This window comes from Cololabis saira, chromosome 16 (genome assembly GCF_033807715.1).
Source record: "Cololabis saira isolate AMF1-May2022 chromosome 16, fColSai1.1, whole genome shotgun sequence".
Taxonomy (NCBI): Eukaryota; Metazoa; Chordata; class Actinopteri; order Beloniformes; family Belonidae; genus Cololabis; species Cololabis saira.
The window spans coordinates 6,785,110-6,799,975 of NC_084602.1; the positions used below are offsets into that span (position 1 = coordinate 6,785,110).

The 14,866-nt window shown below is 44.3% G+C and overlaps 1 protein-coding gene across 1 annotated transcript in view; it reads left to right on the top strand.

Annotated features, from left to right (window-relative positions):
- The window catches only part of atrn (attractin), a 209,928-nt gene that overhangs the window by 85,822 nt on the left and 109,240 nt on the right, over positions 1–14,866 (top strand). Inside the window, exon 25 of the mRNA XM_061744197.1 lies at positions 3,470–3,531. Coding sequence (XP_061600181.1) covers positions 3,470–3,531 — 62 coding nt within the window. The remainder of the gene's footprint in view (positions 1–3,469; positions 3,532–14,866) is intronic.

The window sequence follows — 14,866 nt, forward strand, 5'->3', positions numbered from 1 at the left end:
AAGCACCTTTCATGCAGATAAAATGCAACACAAAGTGCTTTAGATTAAAAAGAGAAAAGAAACAATCTCCCTTGACCCCCCAACTCCCCGTACCCTCATTCATACAACACACACACACATACACACAGCATATGATACAGATGCAGACACCCCAGGCTACCCCCACCCTTGTGATAAAAGCTAAAGCTAACATTTAATCAGAACTTATTTGATTAGTGTATCTCATGTCCTTGAGGACAGAAAATCCAGCTTTCCAGGATGTTACATACACATTTGAATTTTCTGACGTGATGTCACTGGATGGGAAGCGAAAGCTGCTTCATGGGTCACGGAGAAGGAAGATGTGGCCAAAACGTGCACAGAATATCAACCCAAAACACGTAAATGCCATATAACCCCGGCGCCTTCAAAAGGAGACAGAACGCCGGCAGAGGAAGAAGATCCCCAGTCAACTGCAAACAAACAATTCAGCTTTGGCAGTTAAAGATTCTGATTCATTTCCTATTTGGCAGAACTTGTTAAGTTCTTTCCCACCAGCAACTCCGTTACCTTTTGAAGCTCGGAAATAGTTTAAGCGCTTGTCAGAAGGCGTTAAAGGACTGAATACTTCAAACCTTAAGGCCTAGCGGCAGGGACGCCGCCGTGAGATCCTGAAGACTCCTGGAGACTCCACCTCTGCTGGGCCCGGGAAGGAAACGAAGCCAAATGAAAGCTGCAAGCAGCGATGAACGGGCCCTCGCACCCTTGTGCACGTTCAGGCTGCAGTGGAAGCTTGTATGACTTGATGTAGATTCTTCAGGCCTGGACATTTAGCAGATGAAACCAGCCACGACTCTCTATATCAAACCATTCAAAAGTTATGGCAGAAAGTAGGAACTATCACATATCGACCAATCAGAAGAAGGGGTGGGGCTAATTTTCACCAATTATGGTCAAGGACTCAAAACCGAGTCCGATGACACCACCCACAAGTCTTTATGTCAAACCATTCAAAAGTTAAAGCAGAAAGTAGGAACTATCAAATATGGACCAATCAGATGAAGGGTGGGCACGCTTTTTGGCGTCTATCGTCACCACGGTAACGCTTTTGACTGAGAAAAGTAATGCGCGTCGTCGCAGGATGGAGACGCACATTTTGATGTATAACACACCTGAGTGTACGTTCCGGTTCGGGCCGTATTAACTACGTGTAATTGCGCCAAAATTACACGATTATTTCAAAATGTTCAAAATGGCCGACTTCCTGTTCGGTTTCGGCCATGGCGCCAAGAGACTTTTCTTTAAGTTGCAACATGATACAGGTGTGTACCGATTTTAGTGCATGTACGTCAAACCGTATTGTGGGGCTTGAGGCACAAAGTTTTCTAGGGGGCGCTGTTGAGCCATTAGGCCACGCCCATTAATGCAAACCATTAAATATCAAATTTTTCGCCAGGCCTGACTTGCGTGCAAAATTTGGTGACTTTTGGGGCACGTTTATGGGGGCAAAAAGGCCCTCCTTTCGTCGGAAAAATAAAAACGAGAACGAGGAAAATAAAATCATCTCCTACAGATACAATAGGGCCTTTGCACTGTCTGTGCTCGGGCCCTAATAAAAACAAGCATCACCTGAGTCATTTACACGTTACTCCTCACGTTACATTTATGAAGTGATTAGTCTCCTCACTCCAAAAGTGTGGCCTGGTCTTGCGTTCTCCGTGTTTATAAGAACTTCCTGGACTCAAAAGACCAGGATTCCTTGTGAACAGAAGATGAGCAGAAAACAAATTCATGTTCCATTTGATGGGGATATTCTGTTTGGCGTTTACATGACCCAATATTTGGGTTTTAAAAGGAGTAACCCAGGGCGCTTATTCGGGTTTTTAAAAACCCGAATATGAGCAAATTCGGGTTATTCAAAGGGATTATTGGTGTTTACATGGCCGTGCAAATTCGGGTTATTGCCAATATTCGAGTTTTAAACGGGTTATTGACTGCATGTAAACGCAGTCAATTCCAGCTCCTAGAACTAGTTGAGTCTCTTAGATGCAGGGTTGATGAAAGACACCATGATTGGTTGAAGACAACACCTGAGCACAGCATTTCATAAAACACTTCTAAAAACAGGAGGATTGGAGCCAAAAGTTGTTGACTTGATATATGACAGCAGAATGACTTGATCTGCACGGATCCATCAGCCAGTGGCTTGGCAGTTTCATCACATTAGGATTGCTCTCTGCTTTGCAAATGCAGGCAGAGGAGAAGCCCGTGGGGGGGCGCTGTTGGTTGGGGAACCCACCAGGCGCCGTATAAGAGCTCTTACACTTGCTCATTGGCTCTTGGAAATGACATTCACTCTTTTCCTGGAAGGCCTGTCAGCTATGAGTTGCTTTATTCGGTGCCTGCTTTCCCAGATGGATGCCAAACTAACTAAAGTTATTTATCTACTCATTTTCTCAGCCTGATCTCCGATGATAGCATCTTTATGATGCCATCAGTCTCGGGAAAAATGATCATACGGAGAGTTTGACACTCAGGAGCAACGCATTAGTTATCCAGATGGTGCAGGGTAAATGAGAGCCTGATCTATTCAAGGTACAAACATGGATTCCATCAGTCTGACCTGTGATTTTTCTTTTCTTTTCTTTTTTTTTTTTTAACCACAATGCATAAATGATTGCTGAGAGGTTTAACTGTTTTTTTTCTTTTTCTCTTTTTTGCATCCGTACAGCTCATTTTCTCAGTTGTATGCTAATCTAGGCTTTGCTGTGGAATAATAAGTAACATTGTTGATGAATTCTGGTGCAAGGTGTTACTTCAGAGAATAAGTATGAGGGGAGTTTATCTGCTGGTGTGAGCTGCAGTGGCGCCGCGCTGCCATGCAGGGGCAGTGTTGTGCTGTTGGAGGAGCTGGGTCCATCGTGAGGCAACGTGGGCTGATGGGGGGGGGGGGGTGTGGGAGTCGGAGTGGGGTGGGGGGGGGGGACCGACACTGCCAGTGTTACCCCTGGCAACCTTGATCAAGACAGGATGTCATTGGAACAGTTGCACTTGTGATGATTACGTGGAGAATATTTCTGCCCACGTGTGCAGGAACGGAGGCTTTTCCTTTTTTCTCTGAGCCCTGACTGGCTGGCCGTCGTCTCTCCAGGGCATGTCAAGTCTGGAGCACACATGAGCAGGCAGGCGGGGGTCCTTCCATCCTCCCGGTGCTTGTGATGGAGCTGTGGGACCGTCAGGAACAAGACTGCTGCACATGCATTCACTGCAGACCGTAGTGACACATCTCCACAGCATGCAAACAGCACTAAAGCAGCCGCAGTGCATCGTACGGTGCACGCTCCTGCACCCGCGGCACTTCTGCATGTTTCTGTTGACTCTACAAGGTCACAGAAAGTCTGAAGCTCGTGTCTCATAATGCTGACCACTTGTTCTACGCTCTCCCTTATTAAAATCTGACTGTGCCTTGTCCTCTGTCCCTCTCCTACAGATCGCCTTCTCGCAGCACAGCAACTTCATGGATCTGGTGCAGTTCTTTGTCACGTTCTTCAGGTGAGTGGAGAGACCCCCTTCATTTCAGCAATAGTTGATTTCCTGCTTTACAGGGGAGGAGTTCAAGGTCAGGCGTCCCAGTTCTAGTAATAATCTCTTTATTTGTCAGTATACATGGAAATACACCGAAATTTGTCCTCTGCTTTTAACCCATCACTAGTTGGACTAGGAGCAGTGGGCTGGGGAGCAATTAGGGTGAAGGGCCTTGCTCAGGGGCCCAAAGTGGTTTATCTAGCCAGTTCTGCCCACAAATGTTGCATCTGCTCTGCAAAAACCCCCTAAAACACCAAAACACGTGTGGACCCTGAATGCCCCCCTCACGAGATCCAGATTGAACCCATTCCACATGAAATGACTGCGCCTTCCTGTCAATACGAATCTTAAGGAGAAAAAGTTGTGTCCTGCGGTGAGCAGGCTCCCTTTTCCAGTCCACAACAACTTATTGATCTCCAGTTAGACTTAAGTGAACAAAGCTGAGTTCTCCAAACCCCCCACGGCTTCTCGTATTAAAGCAGGACTCTGTGGGATTCGTTCACAGTGTACAAAGAAAGATGCTGCACAACAATTCAGGGCTGTATCCCAATACATCTGCTTGCATTTGCTTTTGGAGCGTCGGATACCAACTAGAAGTGAAATGAAGGAATAGGGTTAGTTTTCCTGCCTGTATTTGTCCCTTTAGGACGAGTGTCACTGAGTGGCAGAAAGTCTGAGTGGCAGAAAGACTGAGTGGCAGCGTAAACTTTCAGTTTGAGCAACTGGAACATCTAAAATGAGAAAGAGCTGTTGTGCGATCAACTGTACTCATAGATTTAGCAAGAAATCGGAGTTATCGTTTTACAGACTGCCAAAAAAATAAGCTTAAGAGAGACAAATGGATCGCTGCAATTCACAGAAAGAACTGGATTCCAGGCACCGAAACGTGGATTTGTGGTTCCCATTTTGTATCAGGTAATGTTGGATTTTTGGGTAGCTAACGTTAAACGGTCAAATCATAAAGTTCAGTGTCCTCATCACTTTAATTTCTACAACAAATCCTGCCTTGAAGTCGGACCAAGCGTCGAGACTTTTGTAAGCCTTCAAGCTTTGCTTCGTGTATTTCCCCGGTGTAGAAATTAAGTACATATAAATATCAGGAAACTGGATTCAATGGTCAAATATTAATGTCCATGGACCACTGGTTCTTGGTAACTGTACCAAATATTAATGTCCATGGACCACTGGTTCTTGGTAACTCTACCAAATATTAATGTCCATGAACCACTGGTTCTTGGGGTAACTGTACGGGTCACTGTCAAATCCAACTGACGCTAATTTAAGCTGATAATCAGCTGTTATCCCGTCTTCTCCACTAGTTGCAGACATTTTTGCTGATGTTTTGCCACTCAGTGCCAGTAAGAGGGCTGGTCCAGTGGGGAAGTGACGTCAATGCTCATCCTCTATTACGCGGTTCACCAGCTCAAGAACGGGACTCTTTCATCGTTCATTACAGTCTCAAATATAATCCATGGTGGCATGTCAGTTTAGAAGAATCTTTTTACCCAGAAGAAAAAAGAGCCACAACAACGACCCATAACTATGTTCTTCTTTCGAAAAAACACACCTGCACCGTGGCTTTAGAAGACAAAGACGCTACAGAGCGAGTCAGGATGCAGCAGCAGTGAAATACGGGGCTGATCTCCCCAATTTGAAGCCTTGTATAATAATTGTAAAAAAAAAAAAAGTTGCTACTTCGTGGATTTCACTTATCACGGGTTCTTTTTGGAACGTACCCCCCACCAAAAACCAGGGATTACTGTATTGATCATAGCTGCTGTCACACTGGTACATGAGCCATGATCACCCGACTATTCCTAACCGTAATCTCAGCTTCCGTTAATCAGGAGGACCAGTTTCATCTGGGAGCCTGTTTCTGACCGTTAGTTGGATAGAAACACTCCTCCTCCTCTCCTTTGGGACTGCATCACATTCTTCAGCTGCCTCTTCCCTCACGTATTTACCAGCTCGCCATCGAGTTGCCCAGCCAGAAGTTCTGCGTTTTAGAGAGCTGTTTTTTCCGAACCGTCTCCTGCAGAAACGATGCTGAAGTGTTTCACTCTGGAACAGGTTGCAGTTTTGACTTCACCGCGCCAGATAACATCTTTAAAACTGTGTACTTTTGCTTTTCAAGAGTACAACATGTTTTGGAGTAAATGTATACAGCGTTGAATGTCCGATTACAAGGGCAGAAGCAGTTAAAAATGAACCATTTTAACACAATTTGACAATATTCTTTGGTTTTGCTGGTTACGTCTGAAGTTCTTTCCACTTTGATGGCTGAAGGACTTGCTTTGACCCTGATATCCAGCTGGTTTTATTGTACCTGTGTCTCTGTCGGAAGCCTGATGGCTTCCTAACGCTTACAGCGGGTCTCAGGTTCACACTTGGGGTCCTGCCCGTCGCTCTGAGCCGCTGTGAACCCATCACCTTCCACTGTTGACTGAAACTTCAAGCTGCCGACACAAATATGTCATCACTTTGACTCAACTCTTTCAGCTTTTTATCATAAATGCCAATGACACCACTCTAAAAATCCCATGAAATTGTTAGAATTGGCAGCAGTTTCTTTCTTTTTTCATAATTAGTAGAGGAAGTAAATGATGAAATGACGTTGCATTTTTTTGCAGTTCTATAGCACCATCATAAGCGGTTACGTTGTTAAGTTTTGAATCGTGGAAAGTTGCACGGCGCAACGTTGTCGGTGGTGATTTAGTTTCGTCACGAGTTGCAAAAGGACTTTCTTCAACACCGTTGAGCTTTTTAAGTTTGGTGTTGGTGGAGCTCCGAGCTCCGAGTCGTGCTGTATGAACTCTGCTTCTTCATAAACTGCTGTAATCTACTATTGATTTTAAGAATGAGCTTCACTAAGAGTGCACGAGTGAATTGTGAGGATTGGTGGTTGCTTGAATGCCTGTTATTTCTGTAAAGTATCCTGTAAGCGGCTGTGTGCAGCCTGCAGCCCAGAGGAGAATTGCACGCCTTTTTTTTTTTTTTTTTCCCCCTTTTCCTCACATTTGAGCTCTGAGCATTTTCTCCAGAAAAAGCTGTTGGCCGTTGAGGCCGCGCGGATGTTCCTCCGTGTACGGGCAGAGAGACCCGACAGGCCTGGCTCAAGGGATTCTTTCTATTTCTCTTGTGACTTGCTGTGTCCCGGTACGCTGATGGTTAGCAGCTACCTGAATAGACGGCCCTTTTGGCAGCGGTTTTCTGAGCCATGCAAATGTTTGTACACTCAAACTCACAAGTGTTGCAACAAGACTCTCCCGGCACCACACGCCTTTCCCCAGAAGAGTTTTGACTCTTCCAAATGTCCATGACGTCCCATTTAGCTTTATTTTCAGCTTCAAAAGCAGAAGCAAATGTTTTTCATCTCAATTTTTTTTCTGTAGACAAATTGCAACCTTGCAGCCGGCCCATCAGGGGGCTTTCATGTTTACACACCTGTAGGCTTCTGGAAATGAGGATGTCAACGACTGCAGGAAATAATTTGCACCTGCTGTGTGGAGGAAACAGATATAGTATCGTAATTAAAACCTTCTTTTCTGTTTATCCCAGTCTCTCTGTTTCTGTACTTTCAGCTTCCATCCATCCATCCATCCATCCATCCATCCATCCATCCATCCATCCATCCATCCATCCATCCATCCATCCCTATATTCATCCATCCATCCATCCATCCATCCATCCATCATCCATCCATCCATCCATCCATCCATCCATGCATCCATCCATCATCCATCCATCCATGCATCCATCATCCCTACATCCATCCATCCATCCATCATCCCTATATCCATCCATCCATCCATCCATCCCTATATTCATCCATCCATCCATCATCCATCCATCCCTATATTCATCCATCCATCCCTATATTCATCCATCCATCATCCATCCATCCCTATATCCATCCATCCATCCATCCATCATCCATCCATCCCTATATTCATCCATCCATCCCTATATTCATCCATCCATCCATCCCTATATTCATCCATCCATCCATCATCCATCCATCCCTATATTCATCCATCCATCCATCATCCATCCATCCCTATATTCATCCATCCATCCATCCATCATCCATCCATCCCTATATTCATCCATCCATCCCTATATTCATCCATCCATCCATCATCCATCCATCCCTATATTCATCCATCCATCCATCATCCATCCATCCCTATATTCATCCATCCATCCATCATCCATCCATCCCTATATTCATCCATCCATCCATCATCCATCCATCCCTATATCCATCCATCCATCCATCCATCCCTATATTCATCCATCCATCCCTATATTCATCCATCCATCCATCCCTATATTCATCCATCCATCCCTATATTTATCCATCCATCCATCCCTATATTCATCCATCCATCCCTATATTTATTCATCCATCCATCCCTATATCCATCCATCCATCCCTATATTCATCCATCCATCCCTATATTCATCCATCCATCCCTATATTCATCCATCCATCCCTATATTCATCCATCCATCCATCCATCCCTATATTCATCCATCCATCCCTATATTCATCCATCCATCCATCCATCCATCCATCCCTATATTCATCCATCCATCCATCCCTATATTCATCCATCCATCCATCCCTATATTCATCCATCCATCCCTATATTCATCCATCCATCCCTATATTCATCCATCCATCCATCCCTATATCCATCCCTATATTCATCCATCATCCCTATATTCATCCATCCATCATTCATCCATCCATCCCTATATCCATCCATCCATCCATCCATCATCCATCCATCCATCCATACATCCATGCATCCCATACATTGGCTCTCTAGTTTCTCTTCCTGCACTTCTCTTGCTTCCTTTTCTTCTTCCTTAGTTCTCTCCTCCTTCCCTGTTTCTCACTCCAGTCTTAATCCCAGAACCCCCCCTTCCTCTTCTTCTCCCTCACACACACCGGTCCAGCCCGGTGAGTGGAGACCTGCAGCCACCCAGGCTCGTCCCTGTTTGCCACTGCTTCCTCGGGTCGTTGCTGTCTGGCTCGTAGGGGAGGATAGGGATGCTAATTAACGTGAAAAAAGAAGAAGAAGAAGTTTCTTTTTGTCATCTTTACTCCGACCACAGGCGTTGAAATTTCACTTTCTCACACTGGGTTCCTGCTCTCTCGGTGCCATGCTCCCCGTGGGGACAGATGAAGGTGTTGTCATCCTGTTATCTGCAGTGCCAGCACCGATCCCCCCCCCACCAGCGTTCTCCAGCCACAAAACAGATGCATTAAACATCAGCGTTAACCACACACAGATGTATTCACATATTCACGTCCAGCTGTTCAGCAGTCTCTCACCTCAGGCTGACGGCGTCCAATCAGGGCTTGTTAAAGTGAACGCTTTTGTATTTTTTCTTTCTTTCCTTTTCTCCTTTCTGTATTTTCCAGTGTTTGAAGTTGAGCAGAGTTGTGGACTCTGCGCCCTGACATATGTGGCAAACTTTTCTTTGAATGTTCAGCAAATTGAATTTTGTCTCCTGTCATGCAAATTAAATGTTTTTCTTGCAGGCTGGAAACAGCCCCTTGAAAATGTTTAATTTCTGAGTCTGGGGTTTAAAAATGCATTGAAAATGTTTTTTTGGCTTCTGCTGGGAGAGAAAAGCTCAAGTCTAAAATTAAAAAAATAATGGCTAACGCACGCACGCTTTGATGGCGTGTTGACTTGAATGACAAATTTCCTGGCAGCACGAGTCCAAACCGCTGGATGGAAGACGCCAAGAACAGCATGCAGCGTTTTCATTCTAATATTCGCTGTGAAAATAATTTCCCTGCTTTGGAAATGACTTCATAATATAATATATTATCGGGTATTATATCATATATTATCCAGTCGGAATGTCTTAAATCTTCATTAAAAATAAGTTTTCTGAATAGGGCATCTGTATTTGAAGAAAATATTCAACCATAGCTGATTAAGCAAACGAGCGCCTGCTTCAGTGAAGCCACAGTCAACTGGACAGAGCAGCAGGACTGAGAGGATCATGTTCTGAGAACCCTAACAACATCCAGGCTGCATCACTACGGGAGAGACCCCAGAAGACACAGGTGGATGCAGATACGGACCACAGTTAGGGCGCTTTTCCACTAGTACCTACTCAGCCTGACTCGCCTTGGTTCTTTTCCACTAGGGGTCTAACGTGAGTAGATACTTTTCTGTAACTATTCTGCTGAGGTTCTAAGCAGCTGAGTCGGCTGTATCTGACATCATCACACTACAGACCACCGATTGGTCGGGGGGTTGGAGTCAGACGTTTGAGTCAGGAGGAGGAAATCAGAGAAAGAGACTCTGACGGATTCTTGTTCATTTTATTCAACAGGCAATGGCAGCAAAAGTCTGTTTCATGATCCAACTCTGAGGTGCAGATGTTCATAAACCTGGTGCTGAGGAGAGAATTAAAAAGGGATCTAGACGGAGATAAGGAACAACCAGATCTACCAGGAGCTCTGTCTCTTCATAGCTGCTCACGGCTCCAGCTGACTTTTCAGCAGCGCAGAGACAAATTAACAAAAAAAAAAAGCCACAGATTCAGCAGCACATCTATCACGTCCTCCAGGTTCTACATCTTTAGTGTTGTCGTCTTCTTCATTTAGATCACACAATCAAATACGTCACAGCAGCTTCAGCTGAATTGTAGTGGAAAAGAAACCAGGCTGAGTTGAGATGAGCTGAGATGAGTCATTTGTGTGTCTGGCCCGGTGCTCAGCAGCACAGGGGCACCACAGGGGGCCGTACTCTCACCACTCCTCTTCACCTCAGACTTCCATTACAAGCTGGAGTCCTGTCGTCTGCAGAAATCCTCAGCTGACTGCAGTCGTGGGGGGTATCAGTGATGGACAAGACTGCTTTGTGGGAACAATCATCTGGTCTTGAATGTGAACAAGATAAAGGAGGTGATTAGAGATTTTAGGAGGAGTCTGAATACATACAGACACATTTCTGCCACGGGGGATGAGCTTGAGGTGGTGGACGAGGATACATTCTTTGGTTTTCACCTGGAAAACATGATGGGCTGGAGACATTGATGCCATTTATAAGAAAAACCAGGAAGCTCAGGTCCTTCAAGGTTTGCAGGAATCTTCTATAAGTCTGTTGTGGAGCGGGAAATCACATCCGCAGTCATCTGTTGGGGAGCAGCATCCGAGCCAGCAACTAAAAACCAGGAATAAACTGATAAATAAGCCTGGGTGGAGCCTCTAGAGGCGGTTGTGCAAAGGATGCCTGGTAAAAAGATCTGCTGCAGGTCCACTGCAACACGGGCTGCTCCAGGAGACTTTAACCACCTACAAAGGCTTTTTGAAGAAGCTTAAATAATAATGACAGTTACTGCAACATGTAGATTCATGTTGGATTATTGAATGAAACTGTTGGGAGAGTTTTGACCTCTTGTTCTGGAAAATCAAACCTTGATTCGACCTTGAAATATTTAGTGTAACTCAGACGTATGACGTATGTCCCAGAAATCTTTCTTCCTCCGGGAGTAAAATCCAATGTCGACGACTGCTACTAAAATAACTTGCTGCAGGCGCTTCACTCCTCAGAAATTCATACATGCATTTTTTTTAAATGGCTGCCCCCGATATGAAAGTAAAGCCATTGTCCAGGCAGTGTTGTGTATTATCATTAATGGGTCAACCGTTAACGCTGACCCATTAATGATGATGATAAAAACACCCGTGTCATCACAACTAACCGCTGTGTATCCCAGGAAACCAGTCTCCTAGTTGACCCTCTGAAATATCGAGGGACTCGATGGCTGAGATCCAGTGTTGTGCAAGTTCATACTTCTCATGAACTAGTTCAAAGTTCAGTTCACATAGTTTAAAAATGAATAGTTCATGTTCATAGTTCACCATTTTCACTTTGAACTAGTTCAAATTCAGTAAATTTCAATATTTTTAGGTGAGAAGTACGAATGAAAAGCCCCCTATCCTAAAACTGTTCTCTGTATACAATCATGTTTCTCCTAGTGTCTTTTCAACTTTACTCAGAGGTTGTAAATCTCCAACAATGTAGTCCATTATCAGTTTATCTACCTGTTGCAGGTAAATCCTCCCCCTGAAGATGCAGCAGTGAGACTGGGGTCGTTCGGGGCTGTAGGGTCTTCTTGGTCTTTCCTGATCACTTTTTGATTGTCAAGGACTTGCAGATATTTTCTCACACTGGACGGATGCTTTAACTCCACATGTCGTTTCAAATGTGAAGTTGACGAGGCAGATGTTCGGAGTTGTTTTCTCAGCGCAGGTGGACATAATTTGCACAGAAAGGTTAGATTTTTACCGTGGGACTCTTTGGTAGACAATGTATAAAATTCCTGCATATAATGATAAGCAGATCATCATCTGACGTCTCGCTGACGCTGCGTCTGCAACGTCTCTCTCTTCACTGGTCATGTAAAGATGCACCGGGCTCGGGCTGCCGTTGCCATGGAGCTGGTGCCTGTTGCTATGCTAGTGTGTGCACTGCATTGTGGGTAATGTAGTGTGAAGTCGTCGTCTCGTCGAGTATTTTAAATGTATGCGCTGCCCGCTGCTGAAATGTATCCCGTAATAATTGGACCTAAACAGTGAAGCTGAAACTCACATAATCTGAACAGTTTAAATTCCAGTTCATGATCTGCAGAATGAACAGTTCACGTTCAAGTTCTTTATTTGCAAATATGTTGCGTTCAGTTCAACGTTCTCACAGAAATGAACGTGTTCAATGAACGCGTTCATTTCAACTCGTTCATGCACAACACTGCTGAGATCCCCTGAACCAAAGTTGAGACGTGTTTGGGAGATGAGACCTGTTTCTTGAGCTTTAACAGCGATGAAAACTTCCTCCCACAGTTGCTATCCACCGACTTTGGATGGCGTGACCTCAAGTGTTGTCACGTTGAATCGTGACAAATTGCGGTTAAAGGGGTTGCTTCTGTCAGACATTTTGGAAAGTTCAACTTTTCAGACATTGATTCCAATATGGACCAGTGGGATTTCCGCCTCACGGGTCGTAGCTCGTGTGGGAGCAGGACTGTATCAAAGCACGGCGCTGACTTGTGTACCCCGGGGGAAGAAATTAGATTGTGGTTCATCAGTTTAAGGAAGGCTTGTCTGGTGAACCCACCAAAGCCCAAGAAGAGCCTCGCTGGAGAGCTGAGACGGTTTGCTTTGGGAGACGTTGGCAGATTGTGTTGTTTGATTACTAGGGCTGGGGATCCATTCAAATGTCAAGATTCGATTCTTAAGATTCAGAATCGATTATCAAGATTCGATTCGATTCCAATATTGATTTGGTTTAGTGTTAAAACAGTTTTTTGAGCTGTTGCCTGAATTATATGACTGTGTAGTTATGCAACATATTAATACTAGTATTATATTGAGATTCACCAGCAAGTATTTGCAGCTAATGATGCTGTAAGGACCAATCAGCTCCCAGAATGCTGATAGAACTGCTTTCAGAAACATCATGTGGGGCAGAATTACCAAACAGATCCAGGGCAGCAAAAAGAGGGAGGGCCGTATGAAATCGCTTTTATTTTTTCCCACATTCCGTTTAAATTTTTTCCATTTTCGGTGTATTTGGGTTTTTAATTTTTGAGAATTTAGTGTTTAGAATTTTATGCAAATGTAACCCCAAGACAGTATATAAAGTAATGAAATATAGACCATTTATAAACATATTTAAAGGAGCCGTCTGTAAGAAATGTCCAAAACTGGTACTGCAGTCACTTTCAAAATATTGTTGAGCGGCGTGTACCCTCCCCCTCCTCCCCCCGACCAGAGGTTGCCAGGTAGGCTGCAGAATGCAGCAGGAACGTAGGCTGCCATGGCTGCGATAATTAGAGCCGAGCTGGCAACCCGAAACCCGAAAATGCCGAAACAATACTGACTTGGTGATTGGGAGATAGGTGGAGGGTGGAGCTTCAGAAACAATACTGACTTGGTGATTGGGAGATAGGTGGAGGGTGGAGCTTCAGGCCAAAACAAAAAATGACAACATAAACATCAGTTGAGGGCTGCAACTCTTTTTAAACTGGAATATCCTGGCTTGAGTGCTGTTGTCAGTGACATAAGTATTTGAAATGAACATGATTTTTAAATGTCTGTTGACATATCGGGGTCATTTTATGATTCGTTTTGTTATTGCTCTACATACAGCTCCTTTAAAGGCAAAAACATGGCACCAGTTATTCTCGTGTCCAACAAAACATTCCTTTTTTGGGCATAAACAAAAAAATACCAAAAGTTGTAATGTAATGATGAAAAGAAATCGATCTTTAGACATACAAATCGATTTTTAGGAATTCATATGAGAATCGATTTAGAATCGGAAAATCTAATTTTTTTTTTCAACATTGATTGATGATGAAGCCGTAACCATAACACCCATAATTGACATCATAGTTTCGCACCAGTATGGAACCACGGCAAACTCACGTGACCCTCACCAGACAGCCCCCACATCTGACTCCAGTGGCGGGTTGGAGAATGAAGCACAATGAAATATCGATGATTGAATACTAAACTGCATTTAAAATGTAGTTCCTGTCACTTTGCAACGTTGTGGATTTGTCAGTTAAGGTGCTTTATAAGGGGAGGGGGGATACCAGCACGTTAGTGGGGCTGAAGTGAGTGTGGCTTCATTGATATTGACGAATCATCCTGCTGCCATGGAGGAGACTTGAATTCTCCCCTGAGAGGAGTGTTTGACTGGGATATAAGGCGGCGGGAGCATGAACTCCTACTGGAGGCTGTTGTCTCTCTCTGAAGAATTGGCTCTTAAACACTTTGTCTCATTTCGAGTCACCGATTGAGTGACTCTTCAGTTCCTTCAGTTTCCTGTCCAGTGTTTGTTCTTAACCCTGCAGCAGAGGAAGTGTTGCATTTTTATCACGCTTTCCCACCTTTTTCTCAACAGTTTATCTCGTTACAGAGGATGGGTAGTCGCTGTTTTCTTTACCCAGCGTTCCAGTTCGGGATGCTCCTATATCGATGCCAGTATTGGAAATACTTGCAGATGCTGCCAAAATATCGGTATCTGTGAATGTGTACGTCCGTGCACCATTCAATACCGTTCAGTGAAGTTATTCAATTCCTGATTTGCGTCTCCAGGAACATACTCTTTATACAAGGCTGCGGTTTGCAGACTTGCTGCCCAACGATGATGGACAAAACTGTACGATGATCCGTCCCGTTGGTCGTTGAAGATGATGGATTTCACCACGTAACCCAACATCTGGAGCCACGATACAGTTCCCCACCTTGAAATAAATGCGG